The 21,340-nt window shown below is 40.2% G+C and overlaps 1 protein-coding gene across 1 annotated transcript in view; it reads left to right on the top strand.

Annotated features, from left to right (window-relative positions):
* Positions 1 to 21,340, top strand: part of KCNH1 (potassium voltage-gated channel subfamily H member 1) — a 173,885-nt gene that overhangs the window by 26,751 nt on the left and 125,794 nt on the right. Inside the window, exons 5-6 of the mRNA XM_030944548.1 lie at positions 2,365 to 2,483; positions 10,866 to 11,258. Coding sequence (XP_030800408.1) covers positions 2,365 to 2,483; positions 10,866 to 11,258 — 512 coding nt within the window. The remainder of the gene's footprint in view (positions 1 to 2,364; positions 2,484 to 10,865; positions 11,259 to 21,340) is intronic.

Here is a 21,340-nt window from a genome sequence, read left to right on the forward strand (position 1 = left end):
AGGCATTACTGGAGATGTTATGATTCAAAAGGTTTAGTACTGGCATTCGGTTTAGTTTTTGTTTTCTTTTTCCTATGCCACAATCTGCACGTCTAACTGTATGTTGGAGTTGGCACATTTTTATCTTTTTCTTTCACAGAACTCAGAAGCCCAAAAGGAGGAGGGTGTTGTGTTCTAAAGATGGAATTCTTACACGTTGCACATGGATTTGGTGCCTGGTTTTAGGCATACCATGGCACAGTGGTGGGAGCATCTCCTAGCTGGGCTCCCAGGTGTGGTACCCTATGTGTGGAGAGAATTAGGGTATATACTCCCAGTTTGTGTCCACACTGCTTTGAAAAGCCAAGCTGAAAAGAGACACAATCTCTTGCCTAGAACAGTTATATTGCTTTCAGATCAGAGCTTGGAGTAGAGGGGGTGATCTGATGTTTGTGGAAACAGTTTTTTTGTGGGCCATTTAGGCACCCACAAGTGAGATGTTCACAGAGGGCAAAGGAGATGCTTGCAGGGGATGCTGAGGAGAGAGGAATGGGTTAAGCTGTTCCTTCCAGAAGGAGATGACTCCTAGGAAGAAGGGGGGACACCCGAAGGTGCTCAGCATTCACAGCCACAAATCATAGCACAGAGTTGTCTGGCAGTGCTTTTGTGCAAGAAAGCTCGAGTGAGGTGCTTCCTTTGCATCCTCTCTCTGGGTATCTCCAAATGGCCCAAATCTTAGAAGAATGTTTGGAAGAAAATGCTCACTGAAATTTTATCCTCAGGTTTTGAACCATTTCGCATCTTCTAGGACAATTCCCTCCCCGTCAATCTGGTTTGAGTTAGTAAACGGAGCTGTCTGTGTTATCTGACATTAGAAACATTTTGTGCGTGGTAGGGGAGGCCGGTATCGAGTCCCCGTGCTCTGTTCGGTTTCCCTCCGGGGCTGCCCTTCGCGAGGGAGCCCGGCTCGTTCGTCTCCAGCACCACGGCCAGCTCCAGCGCCCGGCCTGCTCCAGCGCCCGGCCCGCCGCCTCCCTCCGGGCCCCAGAGGCCCGGCCCGCCGCGCTCCCTCCGGGCCGCTGAGGGGCGAGCGCCGGTGCCCCCTGGGAGCGCGGCCCCTCCGGCCTCCTCGGGCCCGGCACCTGCCAAGCCCTGCCCCTGGGCCGGGGGAGAGGCTGGGCGTGACTGGGCCAGGTGCACTTGAAGCTCATAATGCCAGGTGTATCCTGGGATGTATCAAAGGAATCCTGTGTGACCCCACGAGCAGTACTGCACTCAGCTCCGAGTCCCCAGTGTAAGAAGGACCTGTGGAGCGAGTTCAGAGGAGGGCCACAAAGATGCTCAGAGGGCTGGAGCGCCTCTGCTGTGCAGACAAGACTGGGAGAGTTGTGTGTGCCCAGCCTGGAGAGGAGAAGACTCCAAGGACGCCTCATAGCACCTTCCAGTACCTAAAAGGGTTCTACAAGAAAGCTGTGTAGGCAGCCAGGTTCTCATTATAAACTGAATCTTCATAGTGCTAAGCATCCTTAGTTGGAGTTGGTGATGAGGGGTAGGAGCTCAAGAGCTCCCAGGTGGTGCTAGCATTTTTCAAGGCTGGGACTAAATGCACTGTTTCTTCCTTTCAGTATACCAAAAATATCCAGATGTATACTCTGCCTATCTGTTATGGCAAAGTACTGCTCATAAAGATTATAGTTCTAGCTAGCTGTTGTGACTGTTACTGAAGGTCTTCTATTTTCAGGGATATTTGAAATCACTGTAAAAAATACGCTGAATTAAAATTCAGCATATGACTTCTCTGCCAGAAGCTGCTAAATGTTTAATTTGTGTTTGAGAAAATCTATTAGTATATTCCCCCTTTTGTTTAGAGAGAGTAAAATTAATGGTTTTGTTTTGCTTTTCTGCTCTACTTTTTATTATCTTATGTATATTTCTCTGCTTATTCCAGATCTATGCTTGATGCATCTGAGGCTAGATTCACTTCTGTTGCAGACAACTGTAATTTTCATTGTGCATGACTCTAGCCTTACATCTTGATTAGTCTGAAGTGTCTTCTGCAGTGCTGTGAGATCCAAATCTGATCATTAGATTTAATATGAGATTATTGTATAGTGGACATTTATCCTTGCAAAATATGCAGTTCACATGGCAGTACTTTTGTAGAGTCATTGAATACAAAGTCACAGCAGTCATGGGTTTTATTACTGTACCATGCTGACACCTTTTATCTGCCACTTGGTTCAGTTATACTCCCTTCTGGTCAATATTAAAGCAGAATGCTCTGTTTTAACAACTTTTTCTCTCTTTAGTCATATAAGAGGTTTTATGAGGTACACTTGTAGCTTTTTCTGGTAATGTGTGTCTAATCTTGCATGTTTTCTCAAGGTTGGGGGAAGTTTGCCCGCTTGACACGTGCCCTCACGAGCAGCCGAGGGGTGCTGCAGCAGCTTGCTCCCAGCGTGCAGAAAGGAGAGAACGTTCACAAGCACTCAAGACTTGCTGAGGTAATTTTTGCTTTCCCCAGGAGGCTGTAAAGAAATGTTTTTAGCCTTTGTGAGTATGTCATCTCTGTGTGAGCCAAGAACTGTCAGTCCTCCCTGCCCTGAGAATCTGGTTCATGTGCTGTCAAATGTGTCCTATGATGGCAGAAGGAAAGGAGGTGTCCCAAAGACTTCATGTAACCTAATTGTAGTGTTGTGTTCCATATCTTAGCAAAGTCTTAGAAAGGTGTTATTAAAATAATATTTTCTTGTTTAATTTCCATTCTTCTGAGGATCTTAATAAGAGTAGAATCTTGGACTATCTACTTATGTAAAACTGAGGTGAGAAAAACTCAGTCTAGTACACAAGGAAATCCTGGAGAATCCATGGCAGGGTTATTCTCTGAATCAAGTTATTACTTTTCAGTAACTAGTTACTTTTCAGTGGGATCCCAACCCTGCATTACCAACTGGTTAAAACCTATGTTTAAGTTACTGCTTTTATGGACAGAACAGTTGTAACATGCCACAAGCAGCACTGCAGGGAGGTTAGGAAAGTGAAACCTTGTGATTTAAGTAGCGTCTCAAAGGTTTGAGATAAGCTGCAGGCAGAGAAGGCCCCTTGAAGCACTTAGGGTTTGAGGGCTTTCGCCACGAGGGGGAGAGACTGTCCCAAGTTTCCTGTAGCTGTCTCCTGGGCCAGTAGCAGGGTCTCCCTGGTGTTAAAACAGCCTGGGGAGAGGTTTGACATGGTGTTAATGACAGCACAGCCAATATCACATGGCACTTCCTGCTGTGAATGCCATGGCAGCAGCTTGGCAATAATTCTTGATCTTCCTGTGCAGCTGGAGGTGTAAGGTGTTGATGGGTTCCATGGGGTGTCCACATAGTCAGTTGTAGTACACTCTGCTGGTTCTGTTGTATACGTTTCAGTTCCTGTGCAAACTAAAAGTCACTGTCTTCTTATCATGTATAATGGCAAAATTCATGCAGACAGGATCTTACCTAGTCAGTATTTAATACAGAATAACTCAAGAAGGGGAAACCAGCTTCTGTTGGAGCAGAGAAATAACATGGATCATGCTAGCACAGGGGACATTCACACAGACACTGTACTGGAGGAACACCATGCAATTAACACATGTCCACCCTGAGGTTGCTTTAGTGTCCTGGGATTTGGAACAGTTTTCCTCCTAATCCTACTCAGGACTTCATATCAAATAATCCTTTCTTCTCTTTAGGTCTCTACCCTTGAATTTTAGTTAATGCTAAAATGTAGGCAGCAAAGTGTAAGACAAAGGGTCTGAGGTTATTCTGTTTGGCAACAGTCTGGACATCAGTAACTGCATGTTACTGAAACTTTTTGCAAGTCCATGTGCTCAACAAGTCTTTGCAAGTATTCTTACTGGCACAGCCAGTTGATTCATTACAAATAATAAAGGGCAAGTGCATAGTTTACATGTCTGAAATGAGTTTCTTTAATTGCTGACTGAATATTGCAGTCATAATTTTACAAAGAACATTAGCCCCAGCTGTGATGTTAGGTAGCTTTTTTTCCTGCTGTAATTCCATTTAAGCCAATAGAACTACACTACAGAGAAAAGAAGAGTGCAGATGATCATACAGACAAGACCACCTTTCTTTATTTGAAGATATATGAGTGCCAGGCTTCTTATTCTGCAAAGGTTTTTTGATAATATTGAATATGGGATCTCTAACAGTTCCCTGTTGTATTTTCAATATTTTTTCTTTTTTTTTTCTTCATCCCTTCAGTAGTCTATCTGAAATTTTAAAAGTCATCATTTTTCCTTTGCTACTCACTATGACATTTCACATCAATCTTGTTTGTGTGAGAAGGCTCCATGTTTATTGCAGTGTTATTTGTGTTGCTCTTAGTTATTTATCACTTATATATTTGGATGTCTTGGGAGACTCTTGCGTCCCAGAACCTGAGTAGAGCAAGGTGTTGGAGCCTGCCACAACAGCTTACAATTTTTTATTGTTTATGGAACAGTTTAAGAAAGGTGTTAGCAACAGACTAACAGGCCATGGATAATACAAGCAGTGTCTGTGAAGCTTCAGTCTCTGACTTTTGCCAGTAGGCACAGATTTTTTTTTTTTTTGGCCTGACTTTTCTAATAGCAGTCATATGAAAACTACTCAAATTAATTATGCAATTAACACAAAGGTGTTAGGTAACTGTGAGACAACATTTTGCAATAGGAGTTTGTAAAAGTAGCTGATGCATTTCTGTTGCTTAATCACCAAGGAGCTGATTGTAGGGATGGTTGTTGCTGGTCACAGCTGAATGAGTACGTGTGTCATCTGCACCTGTGGTCTTAGCTGATGTGTTCTGCACCTTTGCCAGGCAGTTCTGGGCAAACAAGACTCTGTCAAAATTAAAAAAAATATAGTTATGAGAAATAAAAGCAGAGAAATTATAATGGTGCTTAGCAGCACTGCTTAAGAATGGAACTTCTGCCAGGTTTTTTTTAACATTATTTACTGGGAACTTTCAACTGCCATGAAAACTGCCAATCAAAATATTGAGCATTAGCACCTAGCCCTTAGTTTGGGAGCAATTTGTGTCACTGCTTGGGAAAACAAAATGCAAAGGAGAGTGAGAGAAAGTAAATAGGTGCAATTGAAAGCATGAAACGGAGAGATTAAGCTGGAAATGAGTGAGTGTTTGTGTTAGCTTTTTTTTTGGCCCCCAGTCATACTGTCATAAAAATAAATAAATCATTGTAACCACATTTGATGCAATTTATGACTCCTGACTTGGGATATATTCACCATTTTGTAAAAAAAAATAGGATTTAAATAAAAATTCGCTGTGTTTAAAAAAGAATACAGTCTTATAAAACCCGTGATGAAATTTGGCATTTCTGTTCTTGGAATAAAATTCTCCAGTGTTAGAGAGCTATTAAAGCATCATGCATCATTACCACAAATAATAAATGCAGATAATACAGCTGCATTATCTGATGAATAATAACTAACTGAAATGATACTTTCATTAATAAGTTTCAGAAATAAATATTTCTTTTACCATGATAAAACTGTATAATAGTGAAAAATCTTCCAAAACCAGAGCTGTTTCAATTATTCAGGAAATTGTAGTAATCAAATTGTCCCGTGCACATGAAAGGAAGCTCAGCATATTAGTTTATATAGTTGTGTACATTTTCTTCATGATTACTTTTATATCACTCTCTTGGGGTTTGGTTTTTTTCCTCTCCAGGAGAAGTAGCTTTACAAGCAGTTTGAATGTGATTAGTTTGTGTGGGTGTGTAACCACACCTGACTACTTCAGCAAACCTGTCTCAGGTTGGCACTGCTCTCCCTAGGGGCTGAAGTGCAGCAGAAGCACTTTGGAATAGGGCAGAAGGAACTTTGCATGGACCTGGGTTTGCTGGAGGGTGCAGAGAGAGTGGGGTTTATGGCTCTGAATCTCCAGGTGACCCAGGGGTGGTGTGTGTGGGGGGAGGATGGTGAGGAAATAGCCTTGGTGTGGCCCTTGGTGTGAAAAGTGGAGCAAGGAGCTCTTGTAACTTCCAGTGCAGTGACCTACCAAAACCTTGGTCTTTAGCACTAAGCTCTGTGGACCTCCTTCCATGGTTTCTGTGCAGTACTGAGCTCTTTCGTTGTGCTTTATAATAAAGACACGTTTGTTCTCTGAGATTAAGCTTTGTTGTAGGCGTGTTTCTCTTCCTTCAGTGAAATGAAGAATTTGGTGCCTTTGAGAGCTCCTGGCTGGCACTGCCAGGCACTGTGAGACTTTTGCCAGTGTGCAAAGCAAGTTGCCTCTGCTGGGAGAGATAGTGTGAGCTGGAGCAGTGCCCTTCTTTCACCTCAGGCTGTGAAATCATCTCCAGCAGTGCCAGCAAGATGGGCTGGTTTTACAAAGGTGTGTGTTAGTGATGTAGTGAGAGGGAGCCCACGCTAGAATTTGTCACCACCATCCCACCCAAAAAGAGGACTGGAGGCACCTCTGGCTTTCTGCAGGTGGCTTTCCCCATCTGGTGAGTGATTGGAATCCCTGTGTCATTCCTTGATGCCTCTATTCAGGATTCATGCCCACAGTGCTGGTGCACATCCTTCTGCTGGAGACCAACTAAAGCCACTATCTCTTTAAATAACCATTGCTAGGGCTTCTCCAGAGACTCCAGGGGGGTAACAGAAGTTCACAAGACTTATTTGTAAGGTCCCTAGCTATTTAGATAGTTTAGAGTATGTTTACTTTCTAGATAGGAAGGAAAGGAAATCAATCAGTCATCAATCCTTTTATTTTCCATGCTATAGCCCTTGAATCTCAAACAAGTAAGGAGAGAGTGCTTTGTATTTGGTGATGACATTTTAAAACACTGAAGCAGCAGTTTATTGTCTTAACAAATTGGAACTAGAAGACTGTTTTTTCTGCTTTCAGTTCAGTTTTACATCCTTACAGTTCCATTGGCGTTATTTTTTTGGTTTCTTTCTATTTACAGCAAAACAATATACGCCATAATTTAGTCCCTTCTTTTTTGCCAAACAGAGATTGTTCTTGCCTTTCCCCCTAATTGGGTATGCAGGTATACATTGGTATATTTTTCAGGAAATTTAGTTCTGTTGATGCAAAATTTCCACAAATTCTTGGTGTACAAAGAGAGCAGCAGTGACCAAAATGGAGTGCATCATGCACTTCTCAAGCTATAACTTATGTATGTATAGATAAGAACCACCTGACAAGAGCAAACAATTTGTTTTTTCAGTTTTTCATGGTTGAGGTTCCTATGCTGATTAGAATAGTTACCAAAATATTGGACTTGCTCATGTAATACCAGGGGCTAAAAAAAAAAAGCTGTAGTAGGCCTGTGATTGCAGAAGAAGCAATTATGCTTTCCCGCTGCATTTGAAGGGTGATGCGGTCTCCCCACACCAGTAAAATCTCAGTAGTAGAACTGAAATCCTGCTAAATGAAAAATGTTACTGTGTGATGGAGGTGCTTGGTTTTGCTGATCAGTTATTCCAGTGAGTGAGGATTGCAGAGGATTCTCCTTGCCCAGTGAAGTATATTTCAGGCTCAAGATCCTATGTTAGAGCTGCTGCTCATGCAGAGCCTCATGAAAGCCAGTAGTAACTCATTGCTCTCCAAGTGATTCAGGTACAGCTGCAATGTGCAAAAGGGAGGGCAGGAGATATTTGCAATATTGATTTGGGCTAGAGCTTTTGCTGGGAAAAGACTTCCCAACATCTGTCACTGGGACTGCAAACAAACCCTGAAGGGAATGATGGATGCTCTGAGTACACACATGGACTCAATACACAACCTCTGCCTCTTCCATCACACCAGGGGCTTTTGGGGACTGCATGGGCTGGCCAGTGTCTCCTGCAGGGAAGAGACCCTGTATGTGCCTTGTGCTGCTTGCAGCTCCTCTCAGCACAGGACAGCTTATTTCCCTTTTATTTTGGTCGTATGGAGAGCATGCATGAATCAGGGTCAGCATCAATAGACTGTGTAATACTGCAGTGAACATGTCTGAGTCCTGGTTGGGTCTGCTGGAGAAATGTTCCTTTCTCCTCTTTGCTGTCATTCTAGACACTCACTAAAAAAATACAGTCCTCTTATTTTTTTAAAAATCAAATTTTTTTTCAAACTCTTAATGCCTCTGTGGTAACATGCAGGTCTGTCAGAGCAGGTCATGTTAATTCTCGTCAGGAGAACATACTGGGCTCAAAGTCAGCAGGCTTGCAATTCTCATTCTCATTTACACGTGTGTGAGGAGCTGTGCTCTGACAGTGTCTGACCCCTGTTGTGTACACGAGTAAGTGATTATGTGAGCTTCAAAGCAGCAGGGAATTTCATCTGAGACTGTTTTGTCCAAGTAGATCTTGTGTAGCCGATCGTTTTCTTTTGTCCCCTTTGGCTGAAACTGTTGGAAAAAATCTCACTAGTTCACAAAAAAAAAAAAAAAAAAAAAAAAAAAAAGAAAAAAAAAGGCACTCAGAAAAGCCTGGAGATAAAATCCATGTCTAAGTAACAGACATTAAAAAAGCTGAGATAAGGAGAATGAAAGGATGACATCCTTCTATTCTAGCTGTGTTGTCTTATCTTTTCCCAGAGAAAAACAGACATTTAATTTCCTTCCCTGCTTCCTATTGCTCTGAACTATGTGTAAATAAATGTGAAAAAGGAACCATTCTCCTAAATACTTCTCACAGGTTCTGTGAGTTTGGCATTACCAAACACATTTCAATCAAGCAAGCCTTCATGTTTCTTTCAATTTTCATTCATAATTCATCCAGGGTAAAATGTGCTTTAAAATTTAACTTCTCTTTATTTGGACACAGGCTCTTGATGTTGGTTTCACCCTCATGTATAGTGGGTGAATACATAAACAAACACATTTTTATTCATAGGTATGTGAAAGAAACTTGAGTTCCCAAGAATTACATACATGATAGTATTGTTTTTGCAGCAGTGGGCAGAACTGGAGAGAGAACAGACATAAAATGGGCAGCATTGATTGAGACTGCAGTTATGCAAAACAGTGCTCAGTGTCAGCATGTGCTCAGCTTGAGGTCCAGGGTTTAAAATACATGCTGGCAGATCATCTTCTGCAAAAGTGCTTTTCTGAATTCAGACCTACACTCAACAGTGTGCCTTGGCAGGTCCCCTAAATCCTGCACTCAGTCTGGAGGCCCCACAGCCAGGGACATTGAGGCATTGGAGCGTGTCCGAGGAAGGGCAAAGAAGGCAGTGAAGGGTGCAGAGAACAAGTCTGATGAGGAGCAGATGGGAGAGCTGGGATTGTTTAGCCAGGAGAAAAAGAGGCTCAGGGGGGACCATCCCCTCTCTACAAGTGCCTGAAGGGAGGTTGTAGCGAAGGGGAATCTGGGGAAGATTTTCCTCCAGATAACAAGTGACAGGACCAGGGGAAATGGCCTCCAGTTGCACCAGGGGAGATTAAGATTAGATATTAGGAATATTTTCTTCACTGAAAGGGTTGTCAAGCATTGGAACAGATTTCGCAGGGAATAGTGGCATTACTGCACCAAGAAGTGTTCAAAAGGTGTGTGGATGTGGCACTTGGGAGAAGTTCTCCAACTTGTTTGTTGGAGAACATGGTGGTACTGGGTTAATTGTTGGACTCAACAATCGTAGGGTCTTTCCCAGCCTTAATGATTCTGTCTTTCTGTGATTCTACACCACCAGTGATTCTACATCATCATTGAACTTCTCTGAATGAAAAGGTGAAGTCCCAAATTAGTTTATTGAGTCTAATGATAGATATCCGTGTATCGAAAAGTAGTGTGCCCTTGATGCAGGGAATGACTGGTATTTGACTCTATTGATTCAGAAGGTTGAATAATTGCTTTATTAAAATTATATAATATTATATAATATTATATAATATTATATAATATTATATTATATTATATTATATTATATTATATTATATTATATTATATTATATTATATTATATTATATTATATTATATTATATTATATTATATTATATTATATTATATTATATTATATTATATTATATTATATTATATTATATTAATACTATACTATATAAAAGATAGATACTGAAGAAAAACCTGTGATTGTCTCTAGACAGCCAGGACACAGCTTTGAGTGATTGGTTAATTAATATAAACAACTATTACTAGAATTTAATTACTAAATCTCTTTAGGTAAACAATCTTCTTAACACATTCCACATGTCCAAAAACAACAGGAGCAGAGAATAGAGATAAGAATTGTTTTCTCTTTCTCTGAGGTTCCTTGCTGCAATTCTCAGGAAATATCCTTGGGAAGTTGTGCCTGCCTCCTCTCTGTGAAGAGAGCTGCAGCTACATCAGTGGGCTTTGGACCTGCACAGCCCAGAAAAGAGGAAGGGAGGCCTGTGCATTGATGATAGATTGTAGTATAAGACTATTTCAGACAGTGTATAGTGAAGAGTTAAATAGCCAGTGTTGAAAAAAATGTGGTCCAGTGGTCCTGCTACTGGACTGGAACTCAGTTGTTCCAGTTTGGTGGTTCTCAGTTGTTCTCAGTTGTGGTTTTGCCATCAATTTCTTTTCACCCTGGCCTTCCTGCCTGTTCTTGTCCATCATTTTTCTGTCTTGTCTGTCTAGATAGCTGAAGGGGTTCTCTCTTCTCTGTTTGTCTTGGAGACTCCACACGTTAGACTTAGTGTCAAAAAATAATTAATGGCATTAAAAGAAACAACTGTTCTTAGTTTGATGCTGATTTGTGTAACAGAATACTTTTCTTGGCTTGCCATCCATTTGATGGTGATAAAAGGAGTTAATGGACATGAATTTTTATGAACTGTTGTACTGAGCTTGAGAATCTAGTGTGAAAAAATTAAGCATGTTTTCTTTTTCCTCTCAAATCTCTCTTGACTACAGGTATTGCAGCTGGGTTCTGAAATCCTCCCACAGTACAAACAAGAGGCACCAAAGACTCCACCGCATATAATTTTGCATTATTGTGTATTCAAGACTACCTGGGACTGGATCATCCTGATTTTAACCTTCTACACTGCTATTTTGGTCCCTTACAATGTCTCCTTTAAAACCAAGCAGAACAACGTGGCATGGCTAGTAGTGGACAGCATTGTAGATGTCATTTTTCTGGTTGACATTGTGCTCAATTTCCACACCACCTTTGTGGGGCCGGCAGGGGAGGTGATCTCTGACCCCAAGCTGATCCGCATGAATTACCTGAAGACCTGGTTTGTGATTGACCTGCTCTCCTGCCTGCCTTATGATGTCATCAATGCATTTGAGAATGTTGATGAGGTCAGTACACCACTTCCACTTCCATTTCCATTCATTAATTATTACTCAATGGTTGGGGGGGAGGTGCAGGACAGAAGAAATGTATGTTTTTAAATTTATTGAATTACTGTACATATGTCTGTCTGTAGCCACCCACAGTATGCACAGAAGTTTGCTTATGAATCCTAGCCAGAAGGCTCATTCTCTAATTTCTGCTGTAGTTTTTGGTGTTAAAAATCCATGTTTATTTTCCTTCTTTCTGCACCCTCAGGGTTCAGGAAGACAGGTAGAGGCAGACAGCAGCACCTTTGTACAGGTGCTGCTGTCCACAATTTCATCCTGTGGTTTTTGTCCATAATGCCATAAGATATAATTTGTACAGCTCTGAGGAAAACTGCTCCATCTGACTTAGCAGGAATAGTTTGAGCTGTGTGTCAGGACAGTTTATTGGGGCAGGCTATGCTTGCTTTCACTGATGACTGATCAGGGCAGTTCTGCTAATGCCAGTTCTGCACAGGAACAACTGGGAAATAAAATACACATTTCTCAGCTGCTTCTAGTACACTGAGGCAGGTGGCAAAGAGGCAGGCAGTGACTCACTGAATCTTCTTAGAGCACCAGAAAGCACTGTGTGGATACCTGGTGATGTGTGCAGCATTGTTTGGCAACAGCATTTTTAGAGGAAGGTGAAGCAATTGAAGGTGCTTGTTTGGTAATTTCATAATTAAATGAAAGAGTGGGGAGAAATCTGGAAATCTAGACTCTTCCTTAGTTCTTAATTTTTCTGGGAGTAGATCACAATCTAGCAAAAGAACTAACATTTAGACACTTAAATCCAGAAAACTGGTATTTTTTAACTGCTTGTTTTTTTGGATCAGTCTGCCAAGAAAATATTCCTAAGGTAAATACATTAAAGTTCCCCGCCTAAATAGTTCAGAGAGTTAATGAATTTTTAATAAAATCTTAAAGAGGATTCCAGAAATCTGCTTTCTGGTTACATGTTATAAAATCATCAGCTGGTTATGACTCTGAGTTTTATCTGTGACCCATGCTAAAAGCTGTAAGATGCAGAATCACAAGATTGCAGGGTGGCTGGGTTTGGAAGGGATCTCTGGAGATCACCTACTCCAACCCAGCTGCTAAAGCAGATTCACCCAGGGCAGGTTGCACTGGATCACATCCAGGTGGGTTTGAATACTTCCAGAGAAGGAGAGGAATTTACATACCTACCTCATCAGGACTTGGTATTTAAATTTTAGCCTGTAAAATTTAAATTTTATGACTTCCTTTAAAATATGCCCATTTACAAAGGACAGCCTATATATCAAAAGAAAACTATGCCAAGTGAAATATAGGCAAAACCAAATCACTTTACTTTTTAAAAATTACACTATTTTTTATAAAATTTAAAGTGGTTTTCTCAATAACTGAGGACAGGTAGGCAAACTATTAAAATGCAGTGGAAAAAATGTGATGTTATTTGATATTTAATTCCCTAGAGAAGTTTTCATTTTATATCAAGCTACAGACTGAAATAACACAAATTAGATCAAGCAAAAAAGCCTTGTGAGACCTGTCCTTAAGTGTTTGTTTGCCATCTGAAAGACCCAGACTGCAGATTATTCTGCAGGGCTTTCACAAATTACTTTGCTGCAACACTGATAGAGCGATGGGAGGAGTGGCCATATGTCAGGTTCTGACATTCATACAGAAGGAGTAAAATAACAAATAAAATTAAAAATAAACAAAGCAAGAGACAAAAAAACAACCCAAAAAAACCCAAAAACAAAACCAACAAACCAGGAAGGAAGCTTTTCTCACCCAGGGCAGATAGAAGCAGCCTGGTGAAGATTTTGCTGAAGGAACACTTTTTGACTTTAGACTGGTGATGTGACCTACAGAGCATCCCTGAGGAAGATGCCTGTACCAGTGGCTGTGACAGCCCTTGAACTGAGCTCAGATGATTTTGGACTCATGGTAGCAATTCTGCAGAGAAATTCTTGTGTGAGTTTGTATTTCTGCAGGTTCTCCATCTCAGTGTTGCCTTGTAGCAATGAAAAACTGATTGGTACTTCAGTTTTCCCCTGGCTTTTCAACAGTCTCCTTAATCAGTGTAACAGTGTTAGTTTAAGTTATTCTACTGTTGTGCCCAAGGAGAAAAAAATCAAGATTTTTCTTGACGCTGTCCTTTCAAGACTGTTCATCTGCATGTCCCGTAGTGGCTTCTGACATTTGGCTGGTACAAATTGCTGTAGGATCATTAGAGCAGAGTTTCCACTGGTGAAAATTGTCATGCTTCTACTGAGGGCTCAGAGGCTGGTTTATGGCACCTGAGGGCTTTTGCCAGCAAAGCCAGCAGAATAACACAGTGCACATCAGGAGGGGGTTTGGGACAGGATCTGCTGATCACTGTTTCAAGAACTGCTTATAGAGAGAAAGATAGCCTTTTAGTGAAGAAAAAAAAAATAAAAGCCACATTCAAGGAATCTTGAAAGCAGAAAAGCTTTGCCTTTTATCTTTTTTTTTTTTTCTGTTGTGTAGAGCATTCCCTTGTGGGTCAACTCCCTTTCTTTCTTGCTGGTTCAAATTTACCTCTCTCTTGCCCTGGATTATACACCATAGAAGTTTGCAGCTGGACTAAGTCAGGTGCAAGGCTGCCCTGCTCAGTGTGCAAATAACCAAACTGAACTGTTATCTCTGTGTCACTTTAATTCTGCTAGAGGGAATTCCCTTGGAACCATGGCAATGGAGTCAGGAGCTGGCCATGGCTGCTGCAGGATTTTTTTTTTTTTGAAGTCCTAATGAGAGTATTCTTAAAAAATGGCCAAAGTTGAAATGATGTCCAGTGTCAACAGTGGTGCTGAGATGAAGAATATGAATTGCTATTTTCTCCAATCTGATGTTTTCCATACATGATTACAAACAGGAAGAAATAGAATCCTGGCTTTGTTGCAGTCCCTATAATGAAGGGAGATTGGACCAGGTAGAAGGTTGCTTATTTTGCTGGCTGCTATCATTCTCTGTTAAAAAAAAAGGCACTGAAGACTCTGAGAATGTCATGGAGGAGCTAACTTGACAAGTCAATTTGTACTTCAGAATGTTGTAATTACTGTGATGGAGACTAATTGATTTGCAAGGCACACAGGAACTGCAGCAGTGAGTAAGTAAAAAACTGTATAATAGGATATTGAGATTTTTTTTTTTTGCTCTGGGCAGTTTTGGGACTGTCCCATTACTTTTCTCTGGATTAATAGGGAACCCATTTTTGTCATCTTTAAAATGATCCAGTAATTATAATAGATGAAACTAGAGTTGATCAATATTTTTGGCAAACAGATAGTCATTTGAAAAAATTCTGGTATTGGATTTTTTTTCCTTCTTTGAAGTAACTTGTTGTTTTGCAATTTACTTCATTACTCCATTATAAGATATAACCGAAAATATTTTCTTGAAACAAAATTGAGTGTGACTTCTGTGGTTTTCAGACAATTTCAAAATTCTTTGGGTTTGTTGCAGTTTGGAAAATTAGTATATTTTCTATTCACATTTTTCAATATAATCGGAATTCCAGTCTCCTCTCTGCATGGTTGAGAATATTTTTGTCCATAAAAATAATTTGAATTCATTAACTGTTAATCAATACAACTATTAATAACTACAATTAATTCAAGAGGCACTTAAGTATGAATAGCCACATTCTACAGATGGAAGAGGAAAGAAAAAACATTAATGTCTTTGTTCAAGGCCATATAATTATATAAGAGACTGATCTCAAGTGCTGTGCTCAAAGAGACAGTACAGAATTTCATATTCAGACATGAGCAGAATTCAACAAATGAAGAAATGAATAGCTGTAGAGAAATTTCTGTTGTTACCCAAATGAAAGTAAAGTTATGGATGTTTCTCCTGGCTTTTATGCATGGGAAACAAATGATACAGTTAAATACTAATTATTTTCTTGACCTGACAGAATTTCAACAGAAGAAAATATACCATATTCATACTGATTGATGAATCAACTTAATGCTAGGCTTGAACTTTCTATTGCTAAGAGAATACATCATACTGCAATTTAGTCTGAGTAAGAAAAGAAAATATTGGTCTAAAATTTAAACAGGCCTTGAAACATGTGTTGTTAGTCTCTTTCAAATTTAAATGATCAAAATAGCATTTGTCAGTAATTCTTTGCAGTAATCAGTGTTATTCCTCACTTAAGGAAATACCACCTACTTTGGGGGATAATGTTATCTTTTTGTGTTCAGACATCAGTCAGTAAATCTAACAAAAACCAGGCTTAAAGAAAATTCCACAATTTTTGCCAAGAACAGTGCAATTTAAGACCTTGAATTCCAAAGCATATTTTTGCAGTGTCAGCTTGAGCAATTTTATACTGTGGTTTTCATCCATAATGCCATAAGATATAATTTATATTGGAAAAAATTTAACTTATTACATGTGATGCTGTTGTGAAATCTCATGGTAGGAGTGGAATCCAGTCATGTCACCACCATATAAATCTCTGAAATAGGGAGTTTGTAGTAGTAATTGCTATATATAGTTTGAGCAGAGAGCTGTGATCAATTGTTGGCTGATGCCAAATTGAGAACCATGTATCACTCAATTAGTTGAGGTAGAAGAGAAATAAATGCGTAGTAAAAGATCATTAGGAAAGATATATCCAATATAAATGATCTAGTGCTCAGTTAAGTCAGTGAATAGGAGAGAAGCTAGCATGTAGGCAAAGAAGATGTACAGCTTTGAAAGGCCAAAATTTATGATGATAAACAAAGTCCCAGAAAAAAATACAATACGGAATAATAGAAGTAAATGAAGATAATTAGTGCTAAGTGAGTGTGGTGTAGCTGGAAAGTAAACAGAGAGTTGAGAGAGGAAAAAATGAATGTGTTGCTGGTCAAATTGTTGGCAACTCTCTGAGGCAGTACTTTTGCAATAGATTAATTTAAACCTTGTTAATGGAATAATCTCTCATGCTAATACAAATTAGCTATTTAGGAATTACTGAAGCAGCTACACTGGAAAGCATGCAACTTCCCTTTTTTTTTTTAACCACTGCATGCAATAAGGGGCAAGGAAATAAATTATCATATTTAGAGTTTTATGGAATAAACTGAGACCCATGAAGAAAGATTTTTTGTTAGATGAATTTTGCAAACTGGAAAATGTAATTTTAAAAGTATTTTTAAAGTGTAAACAGCTGAGTAATATGAAATCTGTTTGAAACAGTAGCTCACCACTCTTATTTGAATCTGTCCAGTGAGGCAGTGCTGTGTTTTGCATGTGAGTCTATTGCTAAATCTAGCAATGAATGAATAATTTTATATGGCTAATTGAAATTTTAAAGTAGTCATAACCTACTTTTTATGTCATGTTTAACAAAAAAACAAACCCAGCTGTGTATCAGGGAGCGTGATCCAGGCATAGAGGAGGAGCTGCTGGCAAATTGTGGTTCTTGGATGAGATGAAGGTAGACCAGGAGGGATGAGAGAGACCCTGTGGACTGGGTGACACCTACTGGGGCTTCTGGGGAAGGATCGAGCAATTGGGTTATTGTGTCCAGGTGGGGCAGGGGAGGGCTGGAACATGGGCCTTGGGTTGGGGATGATGAAGGAGATCTACTTGGTTGTTGTCCCTGTGTGAGAATTCCCTGAGAAACAGGACACACCCATGGCAGGTGTGTGCTGGGGCTGTAACCTGCCAGAAGCCCTCGGAACATAGGAGGGTCCTTGCTGTGCCTCCTAGGTGGTGTTTGGAGCTTCAGAAGGAGCTTGGAAGCCTTGAACTGTGGAAAAGGGGGAGTGCAGTGGGAAGGAAAAGCAGGGTTGGAGGAGGAGGGCTGCTTGTCTGACTTCTGTAGGTGCCTCTGTTCTGCAGCATGGCCCCAGGGGGCTGTGCCAGGCAGGAATCTCTCCTTAGCAGACAGATAGGTGGAAGGAGTATTTGGGGGAAATGCAAATGGTGTAAAGCAGATTCCTGGGGTAAAGTGCACAGCCAGGATATAAACCAGGTAGGCAAAAGAAGCACTTGCTGTTCAGAGACTCTTGGGGATTCAAGTGAGGGTGTCTCTCTTCTCTGTCTGCTTTGTTCCACATCTCCTCACCATATTTTTTTTTCAAATATGAATTTTTCTATCTTTCCTTAAGAACACAACCTCCATGCTACCCATCACATGCCATTTTTATGCTACCCTGTGAAAGGGCAGGCTGTCTTTTCCCCCAAAATCCTCAGTTTTCCAGATTGTGTTGATGTATATAGCCATTGCAGGCATTCAGGGTTAAATTCTCTCCCATGCTGTAAGCCTGATTCTGCTACCTTCCCATGTCTTAACCCAGGCTCATACAGCTTGGTGGCTCAGAGACATCTGCTCTGTCTGCTGATGGATAGCCGCTACCAAAAGAGAATTCCAGAGCAGGATGTGTTGCTGTGCCCCTGCCTGCTGTTGAACTTCTCTGTAGGTTCTACTGAGGCTGTTAGGACTCTGGTTGACTCTTCTTCTGCACTCCAAATGTTCAGCTTAGTCTTTCTGCTAAGTCACAGATAAGTAAGGGTGTTACTGGATCTCAGGGCTACTTCTTCATAGCTTTGAAAGGCCTGACATGATTTATCATTCTGTTAAAGAGAGAATAGTAGTCTACATAAGCTATTCAATCTGGATCAGGCTAAAAGAATTAAAACGCTGAATTACATTTTCAGTGATAATGTATGGTGATAGCCTTTGTCCAAGAGGGAGAGCTAATTGAATATATTAGAGTCTGAATTATTTCAAAAAGCTGCTGTTAGAGCGAGACTTACACTGTGTATAAAGGGAGGCATGTTCCAGAGGCAGGGATCAGTTACTCTCCTCTTCTCCCCCCATTCAGCACACTTGTATCGATCTGAGGCAGCAAGTCACATGAGATGACAAAGGGTATTTGTTTGAGTAGCTAAGTGGTTGCTCTGTAGTCTATTTCATATTAGGGATGGAATTAGAATTGGAAAAGATGGAGAGATATTAAATGCCAGAAACACTTAATATTATTTGGGTGTTTTGCTTCTTTGAGATAAGTAAAAAGCATCAGGTACTGACTGCTGCTTTGAATCAGAAGCATAGGGAAGCAGATTGTTGTCTATTGGGGTTAATTTTTTATTTGCTACAACAGAAAGTAGGATTTCTCTAGGTTACTTATGTGTTATCTTTATTCTTGTTCTTCCTCTCAAAGTAAAAGGAAAATAGAATTTGTTTCCTGGTTTTGGTTTGGTTTTTGTTTGTTTGTTTGTTTGTTTTTTGGTTTTTTTTTCCTTTTTTTGTGAGTGCGCATGTATGCATGTAAGGCAAGCATGGACGTAGTTTTACAAATGAAAAATCAGCCTTCCCCCATCTCTTCCCACACCCTGTGCTCTAATGCATGAATTATTGCTGTTTCTCCCCCAGTTCTAACCAAGCTCACAAATGTCTGACTAAAATAAGCTTCAGGGGTCTAGAGATCTGTTTTCTTCAGTGCTGAAAACCACAGCAGTATCCAGAGGGCTTAGATATTGATTTTGACCTGTGCACATAACGCTATCTCATCTCTTGGTTGCTAAATATGGCCATCTGTAGGAAAGGTCATGTTCTCAGACCTAATTAAGAAAAGCAGAGGAGACAAATGATGGAAATGTGTAGTCCTAATGATGACCTGCCAGGGCTGCCAGGTTACTGCAGATAGGCAGAACCAGGTTGTGGCATGGCTGGCTTCAAATAAAGTGTCAAGAAAGAAGGCAGTGCTTTCTGTAGCTTTTGCCTCACAGTAGTGATAAATTTGGTTCATTGCCTCCACTTTTGGAATAAATATTTTTTTTTTGTCTGTTTCATTCTCTTTCTTTTAATGGTTAGCTTTTAGTCTCCTGCATCTCCCATTAACTGAGATGAAGCCTGAACTTTAGCAGTTCCACATGAGAGAAAAGTGCTGAAAAACTTAGGAAAGATTTGTGCCAATACTGAATATTTCTCTTTTTAAAAATAGGTAGTAAGTAGGAAGTAAATTATCCTGCCTTTGAGCCTAGAAAAAAAATCTTAATGCTTGGGTTAAGTGCATTTTCTTTCTGAACATGTAGAAAGTGAATAATGGCCTAAAAAGTGAATACTGTCATGTAGATTGAATCTATTACTAAAGTACTTGTGCTACTGCAGCTGTAGGAGGTGGGGTGAATGCAGCATTTTAGTTATTTTCTGCAGTTATTCATGCTGCATCTTGTTTGGAATGGAAAATGAACTATTTCTCACATTTTTTGGGGTCAGGTGGGCTGACCTCAGTTACTTTTTTTACTGTTCTTTAAACAACATGTATTTTAATTTTTTTCTAGGTGGACTTTTATTAGTCAATGAATTGAGCTGAATTCAATTTTGTATGGCAAATGAACAGCAGCAACTGCTTTTATCTGTACAGCATCCATCACTGTGTGTCCACTGTTACTGTTCTTGGACCACAAAGACACAAGGAACAGTAATTGTTTTGCTTACAGCCCTTGTGTTTTCACAATGCCTCTGTCTCTTTTTCTGGGTGTGGAAGTACTAGCACAAATCTTATACTATCTGATTGAGAGGTAGAGCCAAAACATGGATGTCCTGGATCCTGTGTTTGGAAAGAAGGCTGCTTACATGCTGAGGTATCAGTGTGAGACAAGGGCTGCACACACAGTAGAATAGATCTTGCAGAAAAGGAGAAAACCTCTGTAAATGTGCACAATATATAGTGACAAAGTCTAATTAATGACAAATTATACGTGGAAATTTACTTTTGGCAGTACTTAATGGACAAACTTATGAAGCCTTTTCTTTGAATATAAAATATGGGCACTGCTTTCCTCTGGGACTGAGGCTGGTCTGTTTTTCTGTTTTTGGGGTACAGTTCTACTCTGCAAAGAATGTGTAGAAGGAGAGGGAGGGGAAGTGGTTGTGTTTATTATTTTAAGAGCTTTTGACATTCAAGTCTGCTCAGTCACTGGCTATGGAATTATTCCTTCACTGCCTCAGTGCCTTGAGCTTGCCCTTTGGTTTGGAGTGGACTGGCTACCTTTTCTTTTTTTATGCAGCAGCCATCACTGGCAATGAAAGTAAACCTGCCAGCCTATGAAATATTTATCAACATCAATACACAGGTATCAGCAGTAGAATTTTTTAGTCTCACTCACTTGCTTCAAAACATTTGAAATACAAGTGTGCGTGAAATTCAGTATTTTCCGACATACTTGACCGTGTGGGAAATTCAGTATTTTCTGACATACTTGACCAAGTGCTGCATATTGAAGTGAGCACTGCACCCGAGTTCTCTCTGTAAAAAAATATAGTAAAAATGTACTATGTGTCTATTCTGGCCATATAACAGATTTTTAAAAAGTTATTTTTGCATAGCCTCAAGGGATGTTTTCTGTTGGATAGAGTACCAGTAGTTGCAGCTGTGTTGGGGTAAATCAGACCCAGTAGGACTCTATGGAATATTACTTAGCCTTGTCCTTTCCCTGGCTGCCGCATAGACATTCCTTATGGTGACCCTTTAGAGCAGAGCATGTGAGGGATGCTCCACTGCTTGGGACATGCAGTGCCATTTCTAACTCTTCAGGAACTGAGGTTTTTCTGTTTCCTTTGGGCACAAGGATCTCTGGGTGTCTCTTCATCTGCCTCTCAAAACTGGCAGGAGCAGCAGACCAAGAGGGTGGTACATGCATCAAGAGAAGTAAATTGAGTTCAGGCTCCTTTGCGTGACATCATGGAGCCATCTGTATGATAAAAGCATAAAAATAATCTGCACTGATAAGAGCATTAAAAGGGACAATAATCTAAAAGTACAGTTCTATTTCAGAAAGTGGTAATCTAAAATTGTCAATTTTTCAATCCAACAGATCCATTCCAGTAAGCATTAAAGTATAATTTGCTAAATCTTGTGCCAAAAAGTACTGATTGAAAGTATTGCAGGACTATCTGATTTTTTTTCCTTACTTTATAATCTGTGAAACAGTCTATTAAGTTTCAGTTGTTTGTAACCATTTGAAATTCTTTCACTTAGACATTTTTAAGAGTTACATGCATAATTATTTCCCTGTGCAGTTCTTGCTCTTGATATTGATCC

This window comes from Camarhynchus parvulus, chromosome 3 (assembly GCF_901933205.1).
Source record: "Camarhynchus parvulus chromosome 3, STF_HiC, whole genome shotgun sequence".
NCBI lineage: Eukaryota > Metazoa > Chordata > Aves > Passeriformes > Thraupidae > Camarhynchus > Camarhynchus parvulus.